General features: G+C 42.6%; 1 protein-coding gene across 1 annotated transcript in view; it reads left to right on the top strand.

Annotated features, from left to right (window-relative positions):
- Positions 1-25,030, top strand: part of MYO1E (myosin IE) — a 202,813-nt gene that overhangs the window by 113,570 nt on the left and 64,213 nt on the right. Inside the window, exons 5-9 of the mRNA XM_029236458.1 lie at positions 7,016-7,103; positions 11,081-11,170; positions 15,122-15,253; positions 18,167-18,301; positions 20,194-20,326. Coding sequence (XP_029092291.1) covers positions 7,016-7,103; positions 11,081-11,170; positions 15,122-15,253; positions 18,167-18,301; positions 20,194-20,326 — 578 coding nt within the window. The remainder of the gene's footprint in view (positions 1-7,015; positions 7,104-11,080; positions 11,171-15,121; positions 15,254-18,166; positions 18,302-20,193; positions 20,327-25,030) is intronic.

Below are 25,030 nucleotides of genomic sequence, written 5' to 3'. Positions count from 1 at the left end.
GACACTCCATAAGCCTCTGAAGGAATTAAAGGAATACGAAGTGAATGTGGACTCCAGGCAGTGCCAAGAGAGAAACACAACAGTTGTAGCTACATTAGTATCATTGACAATGATGAGCGCCTGAAGACACAGGTATCCACCTATGAGCCCAGTAAATGAGCAACCCAAATCTGCTTAACTCAATAGTTTTCTGTGCTCCAGAATCCAGAATTTGGATTTGTGTTTTAGAATTGCATATGTGGTACCTTTGGACCTATCAGAGACATCTATGCAAATTTACTGAATAAAATAATCATGGTGTGGTAAGAGGGGAAGGAGAAACGGCAAGTTTTTCTCATATTCTCTACCATCTCTGTATCACCAGACCGGACCATGGCACTGTGGCCAGAGGCATTTCTGCAGCCCTTGCCAGCTGACCTCTGTAAAGACTTACGGGGTCTTAGAGAACATTTATGTGGCAGTTTTATTGCTGCCATCAAAAGTGAATTCCACTTTTGGCCTGCATCCGTTCTTGCTGTCCTAGCGCGTTTAAAAAAACGTGATGTTGATTTGAGAGCATCACATTTGATCCAGTTTCTGATTTTTTTTGCTTGAAATATCCTTAAGCAGTTGTTTTTCTGAAAAGTAGGGTGTTCTGTTCTTAGTGTATACAACATTTGCGAAGTCTTGGTAGGTTGTATCCTGAATACGTGCCAAATAAATATTTTTTTTTAGAAATAAAGACGTGAGAGATTTTTTGAAGGCACATCAAAAGATTTGGTGACTGATTGAATATGAGAATTTTCATAGAGGAAAAGGAGATAGTTGTCACTATTGGATCTAAGATTTCTGAACTATCTTCTTCAAGAGACATTTTGGATTTGGAATCCCTAAGATTTGCAGGAGTAAAGATTAAAGATTTAAATAATTTTAAAAATCAGATCACTTCTAATATTTGGCTTATGTCTTATCTCTGCTCTCTGCCTCAGCACTGTCAAGTGTCTCATGGATTCTCAAGCTGACTTCCTGTTTTTGATGTATTTCAGGAGCCTTTTATTATTAGCATTGGAACTCTTTTCTATTTCTTTCGGTCCACCCAATTTCTTGTTTATCCCAGCACCAGCATCCTTTGAGGCTCCCTGTCCCTCTGGCCTGGCTTTGGGAGGCCCAGTTAGCTCACACCCCTGACGGTGGGGCCTGCATGAGGCCTGCCCTCTGGCTGTGGGTTTGAAGAGCTGGGAGCTCAAGTGTGCCCTTCTACCCCAAGTTCCCTGACCAGGCTTCGTCAAAGAGTGTTATTCAGGAAGCCTGACTCATTAACTAATTAATATATTATCTATAACCACAATAATAACCCCTTTTTAAGTATTCGCTTTGTATCTCAGCATCTTTTACTTATATCATTTACAACCTAGTAAACTAGGTATTACAACGCCCCTTTTTGCAGATCAGAGAACCGAGTCTCAGAGAGGTAATGAAACATGTTAAACGTCTCACATTTGAAATGTGGCAAAGCCATGCATCAAGCCAGGGCTGCCTGGCTCCCCTAGTACACTCTCTCCACTTTTCTCTGCTGCTTTGAGCCAGCAGGTGTCAGGTTGTCTGGTTAGTAACCTGTTACTGCCCATGGTCATGTGGTACAGTGGAAAGATCTCTGGGGTTGAGTCACGGGGTAGACTTGTTATTCTGTTCTGTCGAAAGTGTGCGACTTCTGCAAACCTCAGTCACTTCATCTGCAAAATGGGGATTAATACCTTAAAGGAAAGCTATTGAATAAGGAAATACATATAAAAGATTGTTTTTAACTGTTAAGGAGTGATGTAAAATACTGGTAGTAACAGTAAAAGGAATTGCAGAGCTAATAACTAGCTGAGCTGGGGCTGAAACTTGGAGTTCAGACTAAACATTGGGTTTTTCCTATTGCATCAGGCTGGGCCAACGTGAGCATTGCCCCGGGGCCACTTTCTTGGCAGACCATAGGTGATAATTTTGTCTGCCTGACAATCCTAATTGATTTGGAAGAAATAACAGTTGTCTTATCTCACTTTCCTCATTATGTTAATGAATTTTTATCATTTACTCAGTCGTGTTGGCATGTCTGTCTGATTTTGTATTTTATACTTCCAGCCGTTGCATGTACTTGAGGCTCTACTTTTCAGTGTCATCACAAGCTCTGACAGATCACCCCTTTCTCTCCAGCCCTGGAACCCTTTAGATGGGCAACAGAGATGCTTCGCTTCAGACTTATTTCTTTCCCAGATCCAGTAGGGCTGCCAGGAAGGGTGTGTGTGAATTGAGTCTTTGGAGAAGTCTGTCCAGAATCTTCTTTGATGTGTTTCTCCTTCCCGATTGCATCTTGTCTTGTGAGCACAGTGATACAGGCTGTTATTATTTGTTAGCTCCGACTGTGTGTGAGATAATAAGTGTTTTGGCAGAAGCCTTGCTTCAAGGGGTGTGTATCAGTAAAAACTCAGTAACTAAAAGTTTGATTATACTATGAACTGTGCTATTCATGGAGTTCTTTAGGACACTTTGTTGATTTTAATTGACTATCTAAATATAGACCTTCATCTGAAGCAGTATAGCTCAGGCTTCTGATTTAAACTCTCTCAGGTCCTTTCCTAGTGATGCCATTCACTAGCTCTGTGTCCCTGAGCAAGCTGCTTAGCCTTTTTCATCAAATAATGGGAATAAGAATAGTCCCTACCTCACAGGGCTATTATCCAGATCACATGATTGAAGCCCTTAGAGCAGTCCTTGACATGCCTTACCCACCCAGCGGACACATGCTACAGTCAATACATCTGCAAAATTTTAGTTTGCTTTCAAATCTCCTTTGGAATTGATGTTATTTCTCATCTGGACTCTTTTCAGTCACCATTATGTTTATCTTTTATAACTGTAGAATTAGAAAAAAGTTTTTAAACGATCTCTGTGTTTTTTACCCTTGGGTTATACCTTCTGAAATAAGAGTCAAGTTTAATACGAATATGTCCCTATATAAAAAAAGAAAAAAGTCAGGTCTAAGAGAGTAGGACCCAGTGGGAATTTTCATAACTTCATTGTCTTATCAGTCATTCATTCTGGGCAGGAATGCCGCCCTCTGATGCTTGCCTGCGTGTGTGCATGTACACATGCACACACACATACACACACACCCTCATTCCCCTACCTGGCTAACTTTATCTGCCTCGTTGAAATGTAAGTAGTGTGACTTGACTTAGCTTGTGCGTTTCTTTAGGAATCTTTTCCTAATACAAACTCAGGAATCCCTAAAACTGTACCCATATCTCCAAGGTGTTATCACAGTGTTGGTGCACTTGCCCTCCAGGGCAGGAGACACATTTCATCCCAGCCTCGCCCTTGGCACGAGGAGGCACTTAGACAGTGCATGCTGGGTAAGCAAATGCACATACAATTTTTGTTTTAAATTTTTATCCTTTCTAAAGTGCAAACAAATGTAAAGTAGGCAGAGCAGCATTTCAATTACATTAACTTGAACAATTATAAGGGAACAACAGCTAGTGTGGTAAGAACCAGCAGAGAGATTGTGAGACTAGCAAGGGGGAGATAGGAGGAATGGTCGACTCTACGTATTCTCTGGGATACCCACCCCCAAATACGACTAAGATATTTTTACATTTGCTAGAATCAGTTGAACTGAATTGAAAACACTATTGATTTTTAAGTGAGGAATAACCTTCAGACTAAGAAAAACAATTATAGTCTTTGAATCCAATTATTAATGTATCATTGTAAATAGCTCCACCCCCACCCCCACCCCCCCCACCCCCCCAACATTCTTTCTATTTCTTTGAAATTGTAGCATATGTTTCCATTTGTATAGTGAATGCAGTCAGAAACATTACATTATTTCCTATTTGAATTGATGTTTCCTATGAAATCTGTCTTGACTGCGTTTTACATTTGTTTAGCTGGTTCCCAGCCAGCTATATGAGAACGAGGGAGTTGTTAGAAATCCTTATTTCTAGGCCCTGTCCTTGGAGACCAGGATTCAGCGGGTCTGAAGACAGGCCCACACGTGGGCATTTTTTAAGTACTTTGAGGATTCTGATAGGCTGCTGGACTTAGGGACCACTGGGACATTTTTCTAATTTTAAGGCGCATACATTTCCAGAGTATTTTTTGGTCCACTTTAGTAGTCAAGTGAAGGCACTTAAGAAAGGCCTTATAACCATAAACAAAGCAAATTGCTCTAATTGCTGTGAGATGCAAAGCAAATAATTTCACATATGCTGTATAATCTGTCTGATACCTTCACATTCTTTTAACATGGGTTTTAGTCCAGGGGAAGAAACAGTTTTTTCCCTGAAAGGGCCAATGTAATTATGGTTATGTATACTGTAAGCTTCAAGTAATTATGGAGCACTCCATTCTTGTACCATATTCTGAGCAAATTACCGGCCTCTGATCAATAAAATTTCTTTTTAAGCATCTGTAAATTGAATCCAAGAAATGAAAATTCCGATCAAAGTTCAGCCATAGCTAATTATTTTAAATCTTCTGAAAAATATCAGTGTTACTGAGAATGTAGATGTCCTATTAATGTACCTGGCATACTTATTTTAATATATAAAATGAGTTACTTTCCATTATTCTTCCTTTTTTTTTCTTTCAACAAAAGACACAAAATATTTTATGTCTAATCACACTACTAACCAAAGACACAGCGGGGACATTACTATACTTTCATTTAGTAATTCTAATAGGATTTATTGGGTTTTTTCCTTTTCTCTTTTACACACTCACAGCTTTCTCTAAGGAATTCTAAATACGAAAGTTGTTTACTCATGACATAGTAATAATCTAAAGAAATTAATCCTGTTGATTATCATTATGATGTGCGATTCCACTTTTTCTGGAAATGCTGGGGTTTTTTTTTCTGTTCCTCTTTTTTTATTTTTTTCCTTGGCCACACTGCACAGCATGTGGAACTTCCCCAACCAGGGATCGAACACATGCCCCCTGCCGTGGAAGCACAGAGTCTTAACCACTGGACCACCAGGGAAGTCCCATATTTTTTAAAAATATGAACTATATGGGTAATTGTCTCTCTCAAAACTTTAAACCTTAAGAGAAATCACATCACAATAAACAAGAATCGTCCAGATATCAGCCCCCCAACAAGTCAGAACTGGTTCTTTTTCCTTGTTCCATTTCTGTTCTTGTCCATACATTATTTTTACATAGTTGTAATCACGTTATCAATACAGTGTCTTCTGCTTATGTTACCACTTAGCCTCAATTGCATTGTTTTTATGTTGCCACATAGTTTTCTAATTATTTTAAATGTCTGTGTAATATTATATAGGCTGGTTGTACCATTGTACTCTTGGACTTTCCAGTATTCTTGAATGTTCACGTGATTTACAACATTATAAAATGGAGTCTCATTGTTAACAAACCTATGCTTCAAATGAGTGAGAGTGCATGTTTTGACCTTGGATCTAGGGTATAAATCTTCTGACTACATGGACCATTTGAACAGATAACTTCCTCATGGAGCTGAAATATGTATTATACCTACTTGTGCCTGTGAGTAAGCATGGCTCCGTAATCAGTGTGACACGTCATCCCAGGCTCATGGGTTTTCTACTTTCCGCCGTACCTTATGAAATGCCAGTTTGGTTTCTGTATTCATGTGACCTGGAAGTCAGGAGCTGGGTACTAGGATGCTGAATGAGTTGCACAGATGGAGTCAGACCTTTAGAAGTCCTCATAGAGGATGGTTCCCTCATTCTTCCCTATAATCTCTCTAATTAAGCATATAACATATTAGTTCAAAGAAATTCAACAGAGTTCTGAGTTTTGCTATGGTGGTGACTCTAATCCTCGTTTTGTTTTGAAAGAGCAAATTATTTCCAAACTTATTTCAGTTTCCTTTTGGGGATGGGGGCCACCTGGCTTGGTTGGACCCTAAGCAAGTGTTTGCTCTTTTCTTGAGTACCTAAGCAATTGGTAACAGTTCATTAGGTTGGGTGTTCACAGAATATTTGCTCTGTGCCCCAAAATTCTTGATCACCGATAGCAAACAAAAATAGTGTCTTAGGAGCTCACAGCAGCCTGAATTTTTCATGTTAAATTTCACCATTATTTTTCATGATAATGGATTCCTTTCATCTAATTCTATCATGGAAGTACAAAGGCTACCAATAGAGAGATGAGAAATCTGACTGACTTAAGCATGTTTTGAATTGAGGTCGCCATCAGTTCAAGGGGATTTTTGGGGGAAGAAACGGGAATTTTGAAGATCTGACTATACGGATTTAACAAAAGTCTTTCCCCATGCAGTAAGGCCACCAAACGGAAGTAGTCTTTGTTATGCAGGATGTGATTAATATTACCTCATCATTTAATTTTAGAACTTCTAAAATAAAGTTGCTTGCATCACTTCAAGGCACATGGTTTGAAACCTGAGAGTGCCTACTTTTTCTTTTTCTTTTTTTTTAATTAGAGAAGAGATATGTGATTACTAAAAGTTTGGAAAATAATGAACTGAAAGAAGTCTCCCACAGTATCTTTTCCTTTACCAAAACCTCTGCTAATATTTTTCTTATGTGCTTTTTTTTCTTTACAGTTTTTTAACCCTGTTTTACATACAATCTGAATCTGATCTATTTCACATAACACTACTTTGTGTGCTTTTCTCCCGCAATGTTTACAATCTTCCTGTCAGTTGTAATCTGTCTAGTCTGTCCTGATGTTCCGTGATGTTCCTGTTCATGCTTCCTCCTATTATTGGGCATTTAGAATGCTGAATTGTCTGTCCTGTACACAGTGATGGTTATCAGAACACTGGCCCACACACCATGTTAATAGTGATCACACAAGTCATGGAGGTAACCTGATCCTGCTGTGATTTAACTTTCTCAACCAGTATTGTGCATTTTTTACTGAATTCCTTTCTGCCTGTTTCCTTTTGTTTTTGGTTTTGTTTTGAGGGGGTCTTTTCAGAGGAAAGGGAGCTGGTCATGAGCCACTTCGCAGGTGGGTATTTTTGTCTTTCTTTCCTTAGTGGTGAAAGTGGTGCTGGAAAGACAGTGGCTGCCAAATACATCATGAGCTACATCTCCAGGGTGTCTGGAGGAGGCCCCAAAGTCCAGGTGAGCTGGTGGTATGGCCCATTTTGAGACTTTGCGCTGTGTGAAAGTAAGAGGCTCCATTTGCTGTTTAAAAAAGAATTTTTCTTCCACAGAGAAGGCATTGGTTTTATAACCAAGAAACTTGAAATAGGCAGAGAAACAGCATGTTATGGGCTGGAGATGCCTAATATGTAATGAGTATTATATACAATCGATGAAAAGGTCACAAATCCAAAAGTAAAACAGACAAAGGGCACGAAAGCCATCTCATAGAAAAGGAAATATAAATGACTCTTAAAACATGAAGATATGCGCACCCCCACGATAATAAGAGAAATGCAAATTAAAATTACATTGAAAAACTATTTCTTAACTGTCAAAATGGCAACAATTTTGTGGTATTTTAAACACTCTGCTGGTATAAACATGGAGCGTAGTCTCTCTAACACATTACTGGTAGGAACATGAAGTAGTACACTTCTGTGGAGGGCATTTCGGCAATATTTTTCAAATCTATAAGCATACATCCTTTGACTCACCAGTTCTGCTTGGGAGAATTTAACCTTTAGGTGTCTTGAAATTTATACAAAATGATACATGTGTAAAGATCTTTGATGTGACATTTTTTGATGATGGAGAAGACTGGAGACAAATGCTCATCAGTTGGTGATATAATTTATGGGGAAATAATTTATGGTTCATAATAGACTAGAATATTAGACAGCCATAAAAAAAATGAAGCTTCAGGTACTGATGGGGACTGATCTTCAAGCTATATCATGAATTGCAAAAAGCAAAGTTCAGAACATTGCGTATAATGTGCTACCATTTGAGAAAAAGGAGAATATATATTTATAATATTTACATTTGTTTGCATATGTATAGCATAGCTCTAGAGGGATACATAAGAAATTGATACTAGTGATTTCTCCAGGGAGGAAACTGGGAGACTGGGGGAGGGGCATCTCTCCATGTAGAACCTCACAAACCTTTTATTTTTTATGTTACTTTATGTTTTTGATAGGTAAGAGATGGATTTATTTAGAGAGATAACACATTCCATAGGCAGAATGCGGTCTGTCTTAGAAAGTGAGAGTGGCTGCGAACCTTTCATTTTTTTTGAACGATGTGAATGAATCTCCAATTCAAAAAATTTACAAAGATTTTAAAATGGAGAAAGGAAAGGAAGGAGGAAGGATTAGAGCATTAGCAGGAAACATTAAGAAAGGGGGGAAACCCAGAGAACGAGGACACAGGAGAGGGAGAAAGAAAAGGGGGGGGGATTATAAGTATGGGCAGAGAAGGGGCAGGTTCAAGAGGACAGTATGAAGAAAGCAGTAGATGCAGCCTTTTCTGTCTTGAGTTTTACTCGTTGTGGTAGTGGAATCGGCATCAGCAGGACTGGTGAAGCCCCCACCCCCACCCCCATAGAGCAGTGGAGGATGGCTATGGAGGCTAAGGTCCACAGGGGGCTGCCCAAACTCACACTGCTCATCACTGGCACAGACTGCTGGGAACTTTTTAATTATTATTATTATTAGAAATCATGATGCAAGGTAGATTTCACCCTAAAGATTAATTTTTTAGTTAGAATCATTTAATGTGATGTTACTGCCATAGTCAGCTGTAGACTTTAGAAAGACACATCGAGGGCTTCCCTGGTGGCGCAGTGGTTGGGAGTCCGCCTGCCGATGCAGGGGACACGGGTTCGTGCCCCGGTCCGGGAGGATCCCACACGCCGTGGAGCGGCTGGGCCCGTGAGCCATGGCCGCTGAGCCTGTGCGTCCGGAGCCTGTGCTCTGCAACGAGAGAGGCCACGTACCGCAAAAAACGGTGGGAGGCCCGCGTACCGCAAAAAAAAAAAAAAAAAGAGACACATGGAAATTCTGTTTATTATGGCTCTGTCTACTAAATCAATAGTGCTCCATCCTGTCCTGGGGGATCAGAAAGCTTAAGGCGGAGGCCAGTATTCCTTACACAGAGTAAAAGGGTCTTAGAGTGGCCTCCTCTACCAAATGAAAGGAAGATCTAGAGCAGCACCTTCCGGTAGAAAGATGGTGCATGTCACATGCATAATTTAGAATTGAATAGTTACAGTAAAAAGCATATGAAATTAACTTTTTAAATATATTTTATTTATCCCAATATATCCCCATATTATTTCAGCATATAATTACTAATCAATTAATGAGCTATTTTACATTCCTTTGTGTCCTAAATCTTTGGAATCCAGTGTGTGTTCCACACTTACAGCACATCTCGGTTGGGACTGGCCGTGTTGCATGGGCTCAGCAGCTTCCATGTTGGACAGTGGGTACAGCCCTAGGACTTAGGTTGATATGGTACAGTCCACTTGCTTTTCTCCATTTGTGTGATCATACCCTATGCGTAGAAGATGGACATGGAGCCAGGAATCCAGGATGCTCTTTTGTGTATGGGCTGCTCCTTTAATTCACTCTTTCTCTTTTCCCCCTATATGCTTACCACATGCCACAAAATTCTGTTGGACATCTTGATAGTTGATGGAGGGATGGATGGATACATGCATAAAGATTCCCAGTTACAAAGACAATAATTAAAGAAGGAAAGAGACAAGGAAGGGTCTTTCTTTTGTTCTGTCCCTACAAGAAGTTGAGTGTTGATAAATGGTGTAGGCATGCCTGGCCATCAGACAACAAGTATAAAAGATTAATGAAGACCCACAAAGTGAAAATTAATTTTTCAAAGAAAAGCAAATTTTATATAAATCCATGAGTTTTTAAAGGAGAAGGATGCTTAGAAGTATCTTTCTAAGCTTTGAAACCGACTTCATGGTGGGACCATCCACGATTTACTCCTCCTTCCATTGCTAACGACGTGTGCCTGGTTGATGGAATTCCAGTTCTCAGTCCTCTTCTGAATGTCCAGGCGGTGCCAGAGGAGCACTTTGGCTGTTACATAGTTAGTAGTTAGTGCCTTCATCTAGTCCTATTCGCTGCAGGCGACGACCTAGTGGCCAGACTGCAGACGTTTCATGTTGATTTTTCTCTTCCTGTTTTCCTATGAGGACAAGGATACAGAGCTCTTGGCTTGAAATTAGTCAGTAGCTAAAGAGCACAAGCCAGAGACTTGTTATTTCTGGAACATGTTTAACCATAGCATGTGAATAATTAGAAGTACAAGGAATGACTCACTTGTTCAAAATCCTCTCCAACATCAACTCCTATCTGTTGAGCCGTCTTTGCCCATGGGGTGTTCTGTACTTTTCAGTCTGACATCAAATTGGGGTGTATGAAAACCAAATTCTTCCCCTCCAGTAGGCCAGGAATTGTTCCACACAATCCAGTGTCGACCCTTGTTGCTCAAGTGGGAAAGAACTGGCAAAACCCGCAGCACCGGGGAGCTGGTTCAAAATGCAGGCTCTCGGGCCCCGCCTCAGACCTACTGAATGAGCATCTGCATTGTAATGAGATTCCCAGGTGATTCACACACACGAAAGTTCGGGAAGCACAAGACTGTGTCCGCAGCTTTGTTTGGGGAGGAGAAACTGTTTAATTTCCCTCAAGGTGCCTCTCACTTGCAGTGAAGAGAGGCAGTGCGGGATGCAGTGGATGGGGAGAGAAGTTGAGTAGAACAGGAGTAGTGACAGTAAAGCCTCCAGTCAGAACCCAAGGAGATGCCCCGTCCTGCCATGACGCCCCGTACACAGGGAGCATGGGATGAAGGTGCAGCATCCGATTTGGAAACCCAGTCCGGGAACGTTTGCAGATCCTGATTTACGGTGGCACCCTGGCTCCAGAGAATCCTGCATCAGGTCAAGGGAGCTGGAAGGCATGACCACACAAACAGGGTTAGGTCTGTCAAGAGGGAAGAGTAAATCCTCCAGAAATCCCAGGGATTTGGATTTGAGGCCTCTCACCTTCACCACATTCAGAAACCATGTCCTTGGGAAAGTCTGGCTTTACATCGTGGAGTAGGTGTTCGCATCTTCCTAACCTCTGGTCTTTTTGCTGTGACAGCACGTCAAGGACATCATCCTACAGTCCAACCCGCTGCTGGAGGCCTTCGGGAATGCCAAGACGGTCCGGAACAACAACTCCAGCCGATTTGTGAGTTTCTTTCCTATGATAGAGAATGTCACCTGATTGACGATGTTGACATTCCTGATTTAAGTCCTGTGGCCCCGAGGAAATAGGGGGTTTTCACACATCATCAGGAGGCCGCCTTTCCAATCTTTTCCTCATTTTCTCTAGCGGTGAGCTGCCAGGCTTCAATTTGCCCTTTGACTCAAGTTATTTTGGGGCCTTGGGGATGTAAATAAGATAATTTTTGAAACCAGTTCTCAATTTGAGGTGCCTTCCTAAGGAAAATGGAAGTGTCAACTTTGGTCTTGGAGGAGTTTGCTTTGGGCCCTGGAGAAAAAGCCTTCTTTCCCTGACAAAGAACTGAGGAGACTATATCCCAGGTCTTGTCACCTTGCTTTGCTTCATAGAACTTGGTCTGTGGACCCTGAAGGAAGCACTTTGATCCGGCACCCTGGAAAGAAACTTCCTCCTCTCTGTCAGCCAGAGGGAGCCGACTGCTTACCCCACCCCTCTTGGCTTTGTGTGTGCGTTTTTTGCATGTTCATGGGACATAATGACATCTAAAAGTGACTGGACTTAGCCTACAGTTTCCTCCTAACTGGCCCACTTACCCAAGGGAATGAAAATATCAGGCAAATGCCTGAATGCCTATTGAGACGTTTTTCTGAGTGTCTCCTGAGGGGTAAATTAGAAGGCTGGCAAGGACGAATATGAATATATGCCCCTTGACAAAAAGCCACATTTACAAAGAAATGAATGTTTGCTCAGTAGCTTTGATTTATGTAGATTTTGTATCTTATCTCAACCATAGATTATGTCTGGCAGTAAAGCATTTAGGGAGCCATCTGTGAGGTGGATTCTGGACCATTTTAAAATAAATAAGTGAGAATTTTGGAGAAAAACGATTTCTTTTTTACCCTTCTGTTTTGGAAGGAAGCTTCCATTTCCAAGAGAATTCTTGCTCAGTTCTCATGCAGTAATTGTTAAGCTCCCTGGTGAGTTTTATCTGTCAGAATTATCCTCACTTTCCTCGCTGTTTAGTATTTTTCAAACTACTCATTTGTTCATCTCTCATTTTTCTGCTCAATGCCAGTTGTCCATCTCAATCTGCCTTGTAAAGATGGACTTGACCAAATTTAACTCTCTAGCTACCCATCCCCCTTCTTTTGCCTTCCTTAGAGAGCAGGAAGATAACCGTATCAATATTTTCCTTGATATTTCCAATATAAATTATTTTTTATCCTTGGACAAGGAGGCTACAGCAGTCAGTTTTTGTAAAGCAAAACAAAAATACCCAGCATTTATTATTTTTCTGATTACAGAATTTCATACAGCCCTGATGGAAAGATGGGAGAACTGTACAGAAAGGCAGCTCTCTCTCTCATACACACACGCACGTGCACACGTGCACACACGTAGTGGAGTCTGCTGGGGCATCAAAAGATGTTCTCATTAATAATGAGAGAAATGTAAATTAAAACCATATATCATTTTCTGTCTCTCAGATCATGAAACATTAAGGAGAAAAGACGCTATTGGTTGAAGACTGACACCTCCCAGGAGAGCGATTTGGCAATTCTTATCAAAGTTTAAAAGACTCATTGTCTTTGACCCAACAATACTTTTAGGGTATAATATCCACGTTTCCTGTTAATAATGATTTATTTTAAAAGATATCCATAATGTTAAATTTTTTTAAAAAGGTTACAAAACAATATCTATAATATGGTCCTATTTATTTTAAAATGCACATTTATATAAAGCATAATTAAGGTGTCTGCAAATCCACGTTTGAATATCCTATTACAGTGATGAGTAGGAGGAGGTAGAAGCGGCATCGGGGTGGGATTATGGGTAATTTCACTTAAAATGGATATGTAGTGTGAATCATAAAAATTCATCTATTTACACTTATAAATCTTTCCAAGTTTTAAGAACTACATTATGAAATATTTCAAATACTATTTGGAAATAATACAATGAACATTGGGGTACCCAGTACCTAGCTTAAGAAATAAAACATTACCAAGAGTTGAGGTTTCTTTTCATTTACTAATGGAAATATCATATCCTTCTTTATACAGTTTCCTCTTTCCCCCAGGCTGCTTTACAACAAAACTAAACTTTTTGCTCTCTCATAAGGGATTTTGCCTTTTATATTACAATTTTGAGTTGTGTATAAGCATTTCTGTTACATTAGAACAGTGATTCTCAAACTTGGCCACATATAAAAAACACCCAGGCTTTTTACAGCTACTCCTGTCTGGGTGCCAGTCCCTAGCGACTGACTTACTTGTTTGGGGTAGCATCAGGAAGCATTTCTTTTTCTTTCTTTCTTTTTTTAAATTTAATTTAATTTTAATATTTATTTATTTGGTTGCACTGGCTCCTTAGTTGCAGTACGTGGGCTCCTTAGTTGTAGCATGTGAACTCGTAGTTGCGGCATGTGAACTCTTAGTTGTGGCATGCATGCGGGATCTAGTTCCCTGACCAAGGATCGGACCCGGGCCCCCTGCTTTGGGAGTGCAGAGTCTTATTCGCTGCGCCACCGGGGAAGTCCCCCTAGGGCAGCATTTCTTAAAGGCTCCGCAGGTCTTTCTAACATGTAGCCAAGGTTGTGAACCATTTCCAGAAGGACTTGAGAGTTTGCCGTTTACCACATCTGCCCTTCCTGGATTTGATGTCCTGTTTTGTTTCATTTCCATCCCCAGGTTGACGGGGAATGGCAGTGGGGTGGTAGGGTTGTACACAGATGGGCACTGAATTATTCCCTTCAGAACGTGGCCAAAGGGAAAGACGGCGAAGGACGGCCACGGTAGGAAGCAGAGGGGTCTTGTTCAGCAGACTTTTCTCGTGAACCACCGTAATTCGGGATAGCTGCGGTTTGTGGTACTTCTGGATGTTTATTTTGGGGTTTATTTTTGGGAGAGGAAGGAGTCGGCAGAGTAAAACAAATAGACAGTTAGATGGTGGCTTTCCTTTGTAGCCTTTTTGATACCTGGAATTGGCGAATACCTTAGCAGGAACACAGCAGGTACTAGGTGCTGTCGGCAGCAGGAAAAACACGCAGCAGGCTTTTCTTCTCCTTAGTGAGTTTATGGTTCTAGTTGGAGACTTGCTGCTTGGCAGGCTTCAGCCCTGAGATGGGGGGCGGGTTTCATCAGCATACACGTTTTAAAAATATTAAATGTGAATGCAGTTAGGCTGGGCATGCTCTCCAGTCTGACCCTAGGCCACACCACTCCCTAAAACCCACATTTTCATCTTTTTCTTCATTTATATTTGCCCTCTTGGACCTTCCTGAGGACTGGAGAGAAACTAGATTGTAGTGGGAAAAAAAAAATCATTTACTTAACAATCTGGACACCTTTTTCAGCTACCCTCCAGGGTTTTATTCTCTTTTGTTCCCTATTAGCAGTAATTTAAAAGGAAGTATTAACAACAGTAGCAAAAATCCCCACACCCATAACTAGCTGGAAAGGACTTATAACCAAGTATTTTTATTTTACATAAGCATATTAGATGCTCCAGAGGTAAAAGGGGATTGCTTTTGCTCAAAGCCATTAAAGTAAGTCTGCCCAAGGGAAAATTTGCTTCCTCTGAAAGAGGCAGATAGAGTTCACTCTTGTTAGATCAAGGGGACCATGTGACTTTCTGTCCTATTCTTTACAGCTTCCGGTTTAGCAGGCAAGCACCTACTGGGGGAAAATGGGAAGGGATATAGTGAGCGTATCCTTATTTAGTCAGGTTAGAATGATAGATTCTCTCTCTCAATACAGAATTGTGTGATTGGACAAAGGCATGGGGTATTGTCTGATAGGAAATGGTGAGGAAGTCTAGACCAGAACTGGGAGTAATTCAGAACATATCTTTCATTAATGAATTTCCTTGAATTATATGCTATATCCAAAGCCTGTTTGGAACATCATGTTTTTGTTCGCCAGCCATTGAAGGAAATCCCTAATTTTCTTGCAGGGAAAATACTTTGAAATCCAGTTCAGTCCCGGTGGGGAACCAGATGGTGGAAAGATCTCCAACTTCCTTCTGGAAAAATCTAGGGTGGTGATGAGGAACCCCGGAGAGCGGAATTTTCACATATTTTACCAGGTTTTCCTTTATATTATTTCTTGCCTACTTCCTTATTCCTTCTCCACATTTAAAATTTTCTTCTCTCAGTCCTCAGGTTTAGACAGTCTAGTCTGGCAAGCCCAGGAGTCTTTATTGCTGTAGGTTGTGTACGTCAGTGTGCAAAAGAATTGTGAGAATGCCCTTACCTGCAAGGACAATAAGTTCTAGTTGGGATGAGAAGACAAAAATTTCCCTAGAGTGAAATAATCAAGAAAGTGTTGGCACACTTCAGAACAAAAGTAGGAATGTTTTATTCTTTGCCAAATAGGAATTCACAAGGGGAGACTTGGCTGGGATGGTAAGGAGAGCCATTAAGGAGGCACAGGATAGCATCAAGGGGGCATTGACTCAGGCAAGTCAGGTGGCCTGAACAAAACAGGGGTGGGAGGGAGAGAGGGGGGACGGGGGAGGAGTAGGCTAATGTATGAGTCAGGCCCCAGCTGGTCTGCAAGGGCAGAGGTCTCCAAAAGGTGAACTGTTGGACAAAAGGCTTGAAATAGACTTGGGATCTTTCATGCCAGGTCAAAAAGTTTTGGCTTAGACTCTCAGAAGCCATGGAGAATTTGGTGCTAGAACAGTATGCCGGCTGCTTTGAACTTGTGTTCCAGGCTTCAGCAGTCATTTGCCTTGACTATTTTTAAAATGTTTTTAAGTATTTTAAAAATTTAATGATACCATACACAAATTTTTTTTTTTTTTTTTTTGCGGTACATGGGCCTCTCACTGCTGTGGCCTCTCCCGTTGCGGAGCACAGGCTCCGGACGCGCAGGCTCAGCGGCCATGGCTCACGGGCCCAGCCGCTCCGCGGCATGTGGGATCTTCCCGGACCGGGGCACGAACCCGTGTCCCCTGTGTCGGCAGGTGGACTCTCAACCACTGTGCCACCAGGGGAGCCCCCCATACACAATTTTTTAATGTATGGATTTATGTATTAATACTTCATATATCGGGGATCCACGTTAGATTTTCTTTGAAGAGTTGGCCTGCAGTGGTTTTTTAATTTATTTTTTGTTATAGTTTGAAGCTCATTGGCTTGGAAGGCAGTTAAGCTGTGTTGGTAGCTCACATTCAGTCTTTTCAATTACATAGACATGTTAGGTGATGGCAAATAATTCTTCTGGTTGGCATCTGTTGGTTGAAAGCGTACATAAATGACCAAAAGCTTCTGTTAATTCAGTAATGTTTTTAATTATATCAGTCAAAGTAACATGTACAGATGTTTGAAAAGTAATTTCATGCGTCACACACATACTGTATTATTTATTGAGCACACAGACAGAAGTTCATAATTATTTCCCAGACACCTTTTAATAAATGGCAGCCCCACGCCCCTCCAGATTCCTCTTCCTACAGGTTGGAAATCCCCAGATTAGAGACTGGGGATGTGATGAGATCAGGGGAAGACAGAGTTCCAGATTCTGACATAGAAGTAAAAGTCGAAGCTGTGAAATAGGGGAGACTCCTGTGGGAGTGAGTGTGGAGAGAAAAGCCATGCCCATATAGGACTTGGGGACCTGGGGACCACCTATAGGATGAGGAGGCATTGAGGAACCAGGGAAGTAGTCAGAGGATGAAAGCCAAGATCCTGCAGTGTCACCAAAGCCAGAGGGAGCTCGGTGGAGGGGAGTGTGGGCCAGGATCCCATGTTCAGAGCTTTGGGGGGAAGGATGGGGCAAGGGCCTGGGGATCAAGAAAGGCCTGGTGGCCTCAGCCACTGGAAAGTAGCCATGAGGGTTATTTCATCAGAATGGCGATGGCGAGAAAGAAGCCAGATGAGGAGGTAGGTTCTGTAGCTTGAAGGATCTCAAGGAAAGAGGCAAGGAAAAGCTTCTAGAGGAGGCAAAGCGCAGCATGTGTTTGTAGATGGGAGAGAATTAAAGAAAGGGGTGTTTGAAGATTCAGGGAGCTACATACTATGGGGAGAAGACTGAGAAAGAGGTGGGGGAAGTTCTTCCTTAGACACCCCGCCCACCCCCACCCCCACCCCCAAAAAAGGAAAAAAACAGCCAGAAGGAAGAAAGGAAGAGAGTGGTGCAAAAAGATTTTGAGGATTTAGGGGAAAAAACTCAGGGGACCTGATGTCGTCAAATGACCTAGAGCTTCTCGGTCATGGAGATGAGGTTCCCTATTTTAAGGGTGTGGAGCCGGGATGACATGAGGAACTTGACCAGGATGGAGGAGTGTGGATGGGGGCTAACTCCTGCCACCTGGGAGCCAGTGGTGGCTGGCACTGGCTTGCATGGGCTGTTCGCATCTCTCCCTTCAGGGACATTTGTTGGTAGTTTGGTTATGGTAGGAGGATTCACACCATGAAAGTCAGCAAACTACCACTCTAGTCCCCACCTCCAGCTCAAGAATGGGTAGTTGAACATTTTCCAGCACACCTAAAAGGGTCTTTCTCACAGCTAAGGCAAATACCAGAGATAGAACAGAAAGCCGAGGGACAGGACACCAGCATGGGGGGCCTGAGGCTGTTCTTGAATATGCACCCTGCAGTGAGAAGCAGGGAGGGTCCAACTGCACTTTAAAAAGCCATGTGCAAGTTGAGCAGGAAGAAAGTAATTGTAATCTGGCTTGCTTTCCACTTTTCCAAGGGATCTCACCAGTGTGACCGTGCAGTTCCCTTTATCGGACAAGGGAAAATTCTCAGCTCTTGCAGGTCTAATCAGAGTTAAGAATTAGAATTTGCAAAGATGATTTGGGGCTACTACACAGAGAGCAGATATGCTGAAGCCCCTCCATATTTTTGCGACCGGAACACCCATCCGTTTGGGAAGCAGGCATAGAAAGTCTCATCGCCTGGGCTCCGGGGCTGGTGGTGACAGGAACCGTGCGGTACATTCGATTGCTTTCTGGGCCACTCCACGCACACGCCACTCTCTCTTGCTCCAGCTCATCGAGGGCGCCTCCGCAGAGCAGAAGCACAGCCTGGGCATCACCACCATGGATTATTATTACTACCTGAGCCTCTCGGGGTCCTTCACGGTGGATGGCATTGACGACAGGAAGGAGTTTCAGGAAACTCTGGTAAGTGCTGGCGCGGGGCAGCTCTTCAGACCGGGCATTGCCTATGGCAGAAAGGGCAGGGGAGGTTAGCAAAGCAAAGAACAGCCCGATATTCCCACCTCATGCTGCTGGAAGCACTCCATTTTCTGAAACACACTTGTAAACACCCTTAAATAGCCATGTGCCCAGTTGCTGGAGGACCCCACTTAATGATTTTAAATGGGTAAAAAAAAAAAAAAAAAATTCATCATTACCTGCGGCAGGTGCTCTGATGAACAGATAAAAACTATTGTGGGTAACGCATTTACCATACCTGTTTGCCAACAGCTTACACAGTTGTTGAACTGTTTCCTTACAAAGGCAAAGCAAAAACTGTTGTGGGTAATGCATTTACCATACCTCTTTGCCAACAGCTTACACAGTTGTTGAACTGTTTCCTTACAAAGGCAAAGCAAAAACTGTTGTGGGTAATGCATTTACCATACCTGTTTGCCAACAGCTTACACAGTTGTTGAACTGTTTCCTTACAAAGGCAAAGCAAAAACTGTTGTGGGTAATGCATTTACCATACCTCTTTGCCAACAGCTTATACAGTTGTTGAACTGTTTCCTTACAAAGGCAAAGCAAAAACTGTTGTGGGTAATGCATTTACCATACCCGTTTGCCAACAGCTTATACAGTTGTTGAACTGTTTCCTTACAAAGGCAAAGCAAAAACTGTTGTGGGTAATGCATTTACCATACCCGTTTGCCAACAGCTTATACGGTTGTTGAACTGTTTCCTTACAAAGGCAAAGCAAAAACTGTTGTGGGTAATGCATTTACCATACCTGTTTGCCAACAGCTTATACGGTTGTTGAACTGTTTCCTTACAAAGGCAAAGCAAAAACTGCTCTTATGATCTTAATCAGGTCTAGAAATCTTAGAACACCTTCAGTCTCTTCTCCACCCGCTTTCTCTTCCCCTCTGTATTTATAGGTCAGAAGGAGAGCCTCTACTCCATTCTCTTCACAATTTATGTGTTTTATGGTACAAGGTATGAATCCAGGTAGATTATTGAGGGTTCACGTCCTTGGGGAAACGACTTACTAAGTCAATCCAGAACTTTCTGAAGGTGGGCTGTTCACCCATTTAGCCTCAAAGAACTGCATCACCACAGCCCTTTGAGTCGGTTACCAGCCTGCCTCATCCCTCAGCCCAGATCCACAATCAAGTGGGAGAATGGGCAGTTGGAGGTACAGTTGAGGGGAAGCTGACCTTTGTGCTCGTGTGTCCCGGGTGCCAGGGAGGAAGATGGCATCAAGGGGCCACATGGTCTCAGAGGAGCTGGGAGAAAAAAATGCAGATAGGCCTGCCATTGGTCCTAGAGTGCAGTTCTCTTAGGATATTGGTATCTAAGACTCAGGCATCTCAGCTCCTTTTATTGAATTTAATGGACCTCAGAAACAAGGCTTTTCTAATGATGCTTTTATTTGATTTTCCTGGAGATGTTTTAAATCACGATCCTTTTGCAAGTACCATTTATTCTCAGCCCTGCCAGTGAAGAGGAAGATCTATGAGTATTGAGAGTGGCTGGAAAAGGGGCACTGTTGCCCTTGGAGGGAGAGGAGTGGCAGCAAGGAGAAAACTAAGGGACGCAAACAGACGTGTTGACCGTGCAGCTGCCGCTCCATCTGAGTGTGTTTCCTCCAGAGCTCTCTCGCCCTTATTCCTGGAGGGTTACACGTTCTCTGTGTAAAGACGGAACTGCCTTTCCAGCACCACGTTGAGACTTGAATGCGTGAGGGGGCGTTGGTCAGTGAAAATGTCAGGGACTTCCTGCTGCCGTCACCGCACACGCAGTTTGGCGTCTTTCTGATGTGCTTCTGTAGCCGGGGACCCGCTTGTCTGGACCGCCTCTCTCTTCTTCTCCAGCACGCGATGGACGTGATTGGGATCTTCGCGGAGGAGCAGACGCTGGTGCTGCAGATAGTGGCGGGGACTCTCCACCTGGGAAACATCAGCTTCAAGGAAGTGGGCAACTACGCGGCCGTGGAGAGTGAAGAGTGTGAGTGGTGTGGGCGCCCAGTTGCCAAACGAGGGGACGCAGTCGTTTAGTTCCGACCCGAAGTCACACACCGCTTTCCTTTGCTCTGGGTTTCTTTGGTAAGAGAGGCTGAGAACACGTAGGGGTCCTGCTGTGGCAGAGCTTAGCGGCCTCATGGGAGTCTGTGCCTCTTCTGTACACTCACACTATGGACCATTAATGAGATTGTTTCAGTTTATGATTAACTTTGGGGAGATCTGGCAGAACTTCACATAGAGGTTTAAAAATAGAGTGATACTTTAATGAAGATGAGTAAGATTTGTCTCCTACTAAAAATCTTTTCTGTAACTGATCTTTAGGGTTGATATTCCCCTAAAGGTTCTAAAGAGCATCACAGGCTATATATAAGTAAGAAAAAACTCATGTGTATACGTTGCCCCATGGGTTGCATTAGACCGGGCTTCTGAAAACAGGAAAAAAAAAAAAAATGGACCCTGACTGTTGTGTTGGTATTGCCGGTGACGGCCTTTAATGTCCTCTCTGTAGCAGTCAGAGCCTGAAGACCTGAATGATCACTTTTACCCTTTGAGAAGAAATGAGGTGCACAAGAGGCACGTTACTGGTTCTACGGGCTCCGCTGTGCCACAGCCGCCGTGGCATGTGACTTTAGCCTCTTAGGCATCAGTTGGCTTTCCAGGCTGCTCTCAGAACCCACACATCCTTTAACCACCCAGGGAGACGTTTCTTCCTTTCTCAGCATTCTTCAAAGATGGTAAATTTAGACGCCTAGTAATAAATAGTATCCTACTCATTGCTGACAGTGCAGTAAGGCTCTTTCCATTCCAAATAAGGTTCTTTTTTATATTTTTGTTTTCTTTGGTGATAAAAGAGGGAAGTTCTGCCAACTTTTGATGTCTGTCTGATAAAGAGAAACGTGAATTATGTTTACCAGGCAAGGGAGTGGGGTGGAAAACAATAAATACACAGGGTGTCCATAGGGTCTAGAAACACAACCTAACAATAATAATAACTGTGTTTCTAGACTTCATGTACTTTATCCTTCCCATTTAACAAATGCATGTATGTGTCCAGGAGGGTGATGAACACTTGCCTTTCAACATTGATCTCTCCAGTTTCTTGGTAGTTTTCTGTGGACGTAGACTGGAATTCTCTTGCCTTCTTGGATAGTACAATCCTTTACTGCCTCTGTAGGCTGGAGAAAAATGTCATGACTCTGACACAGCAAGCATTTCCCTGGGTGCTTGAGCCAAGAAGTGGTTCCTCGCACATGAGTGTCCAGAGGAAGTAGGCTCCTCAGCCAACTGGGTAAAGCCCAGGATTGGCAACTGACTATGAAATCCCCTGGTTGGAAGTGGTGCAGGGATGGAGATCAGAAAAGACTATGCTTGAAGCCAAAGAGGTCTCACAAAGAAAAGTGTCCTCCTCCCAATCATTTTGTTTTCTTTCAGTTGGTAATACCTTAACATGGTTCAGGGGGGTACACGGTCAGAGTTATCACATCTACCCCTTTGCTAGTCGACTTATTTCCCTCCCCCGAGAGAAACACTGTTTCCAATCTCTTGTATTCCTTTCAAGGGAATATTGTGTTCCTGAGAAACTACTCATGTCTGTTCTTTTTTCCCCACTCTTGTATGTTAATGGGAGCATATAACATGTTCTACAGTTGCTTTTTTCACTTCAAATTATATCTTGGAGCTTATTCTGTATCAATTCATTAAGAAGCGTCATCCTTCTTATAGCTGCATTAGCATTCTGTTGCCGGGCTATACTGCAATTTATTGAACCAATCATCTGTTGATTGACATAAAGATGGTTTCACATCTTTTGCGCTTCTAATTACTTAAAATGAATAACCTGGTTTGTGTCACCTTTCTCATATTCGAGTTTATATATGGAATAGATTTATAGAGGGAAGGGCTAGCCTATGTTTTTATAAAGGAAGAAAGCAGACTTTCCTTAGGTCTTGTATTGTAGAAAAAATTGCTAAGACTCCCATCACAGCTGGCCTACTGAAGCAAGGTATTAAATACAAATTAACCTAAGAACTTTGTTGAAGGAAATAAAAATACCACTTAAATAACCACGGGAATAAATTGACAGTGCTATAAATATATTGACCCGTTATTAACGGGTTAGAAAGCACAGAACCTCAACACCCAAGACTGATACACCACATTTACCTTGCTGTTTCTTTTTTTTTTTCTTTGCGGTGCGCGGGCCTCTCACTGTTGTGGCCTCTCCCGTTGCGGAGCGCAGGCTCACCGGCCATGGCTCACGGGCCCAGCCGCTCCGCGGCACATGGGATCTTCCCGGACCGGGGCACGAACCCGTGTCCCCTGCATCGGCAGGCAGACTCTCAACCACTGCGCCACCAGGGAAGCCCCTTGCCATTTCTTTTAAATTTGTAACAGGGACTTTTGCTTTGCTACATCTTTTCGGTTTCTCTATCTTCCCTATACGTCCCTATACTCAAATGGAAAAATTAAATCCAACTTTGCTTTACACTTGAGTGCAGTAATAGAAATCTATCCTCATTATCAAAATGTGCTAAAACATTACTTTCTAGCAGGTTCTTTTATGTTCTGCTTAACTCTTTAACTCTACCAGAGTTACATCAGCATTTTTAATTAATCAATGCCTTCTCCTTGCCCTCCTCCTGACGCCACTCCCCCAGCCTCCAACCTTCCATACTGCCGCTCCTATCCAGCCACCCTAGCACACACCCTTGTGGAAATTCACAGCCCGAAGGAAGTCAATATGAGTAGCCCTATAATTTCAGCACCAGGGCAGTCACTGAAGAAGACAGGAGGACATAAAAGCTAGTACCTGAAAGACATGGCATGGATTTTTTGGAAAGCAAGTACTAGATTTCCTCTCTAGACTTCTTAGCCGTTTCCCTAAGCCTGTGGCTCTGATTCTTGGCCAAACTCCATGCCTTGTTTTTCAAGTGCCTGTGATCCTTCACTTGTGCCGTCTTCTTTTCTACAGAAGAGGTACGAGGCATGGAACGAATATCATGTTTCCTTGTTAGTCCTGTCTGTTTTGTCTCAAGGACCCAAGAACTTAGTCCGTATTGCTTTATTTCTTTAGCTGTGGTCGTAAAGGTAATAGCATAAACTTTTCTACCAACCGTTTTAACCATATGCCTACTTTAGCATGATTGGAGGCTTGGGAGAAGTCCATATTTAATCTACATGCTATCTGCCTGGTGAGAGTCATAATAACCAACATTATAGTTTCCCCTTAATGAAGGCCTCCTCGACATCAGACACTTTGATAAATGTCTCTTGAGTTTCGCTGCAGAGCTGCGTATGTCCAGTGTGATTTATGGGCGTCTTCTGTCCTCGTTCTGTGCAAGGTGATTTTCTTTCGTTAGAGGACACATCCAGATTCCTAAACATATGTGTCAACAGTAAAACTAAACTGAAAAAAATGGCCATTGGCAAATGAGTAAATTTAATTTTGTTCACATGCCCTTTGAAAAAGGAAGCCCTCTACTTGTCATAGTGTTTCTGTGGAACAGTCCTATAGTTAATAAATACCTTGTTCTGGCATTACACTTTTTCAAAACGCATTCACTGACTTAATCTCATTGGAAGGTATATACTGAGAAATGTCAGCCTGTTACATTCAAACACCATCTGTGAAATTCAAACATTATCCTTTATTGGGAGCCTTATGATTTTTGAGCATTATCATAAGGTCTTTAATAAATAAAATCCCTTTATCAGAGAATTTTGGCACAGCTTCATGCAGAAAAAGAAAACTCATATCCAAGTTCAAAATTTTGATTTGTGTCCATGAACATCTTCCATTCATACTGGAAAAAAAACTGAGCATTCTTTCATGTGCAGGAATGTCATTCTTGTCATTTATTCACATTAGAGTATTTTGACCAAAAGTCAAGAAAAATCTGTTTATATCACTAGCCCCCCTCTTGGTGAGTTTCTCGACCTGAAACAATTTGCGGACCCATGAGAACCTCACCTTTTCAATTCGAACTGACCGCAAACTATGCCAACTACATGTCCTTAGGATTGGATGGGTGTTCTGAGATATGAATACCACCGATCCCCTCCATCACTCTGTACACCACCCCAGGGAAATCAGGTAACAGCCCTCTCTAGAAGTCATCCAGGCCTCCTTTGACTCCAACCCAAATATCCCCTACCATTCAGGCCCTCCACCATTGGAATTCATCCTAATCTTTTTTTTTTTTTGCGGTACACGGGCCTCTCACTGTTGTGGCCTCTCCCGTTGCGGAGCACAGGCTCCGGACATGCAGGCTCAGCGGCCGTGGCTCACGGGCCCAGCCGCTCCGCGGCATGTGGGATCCTCCCGGACCGGGACACGAACCCGTGTTCCCTGCATCGGCAGGCGGACTCTCAACCACTGCGCCACCAGGGAAGCCCCATCCTAATCTTTTAATCACCTACCTTGACTTTCATCTCCAGCTAGTGCTACACACCTCAGCTGTGTCTCCCACATTCTTGCCTCCTTGCCTTTGCACATTCCACTCCCCTGTCTCCCTCTTCTTTCTTCCTCTGCATCTGTACAAGTCTTGTTCATCCTTTGAGCTGCCACCCCCCAAATCCCACATCTTCCTTGACCACCCCGGCAAACAGTAATATCTTCCTGTTCTAAATTCCTCCAGGACTTTATTGTCTGTCTGTGCCACATACTCAGCTTTCTGGAGGCTTCTTT

Source organism: Monodon monoceros, unplaced genomic scaffold (assembly GCF_005190385.1).
Source record: "Monodon monoceros isolate NGI ecotype Baffin Bay Population unplaced genomic scaffold, NGI_Narwhal_1 Super_Scaffold_21, whole genome shotgun sequence".
Lineage (NCBI taxonomy): Eukaryota > Metazoa > Chordata > Mammalia > Artiodactyla > Monodontidae > Monodon > Monodon monoceros.
This window is presented reverse-complemented; position numbering and strand designations above follow the sequence as displayed.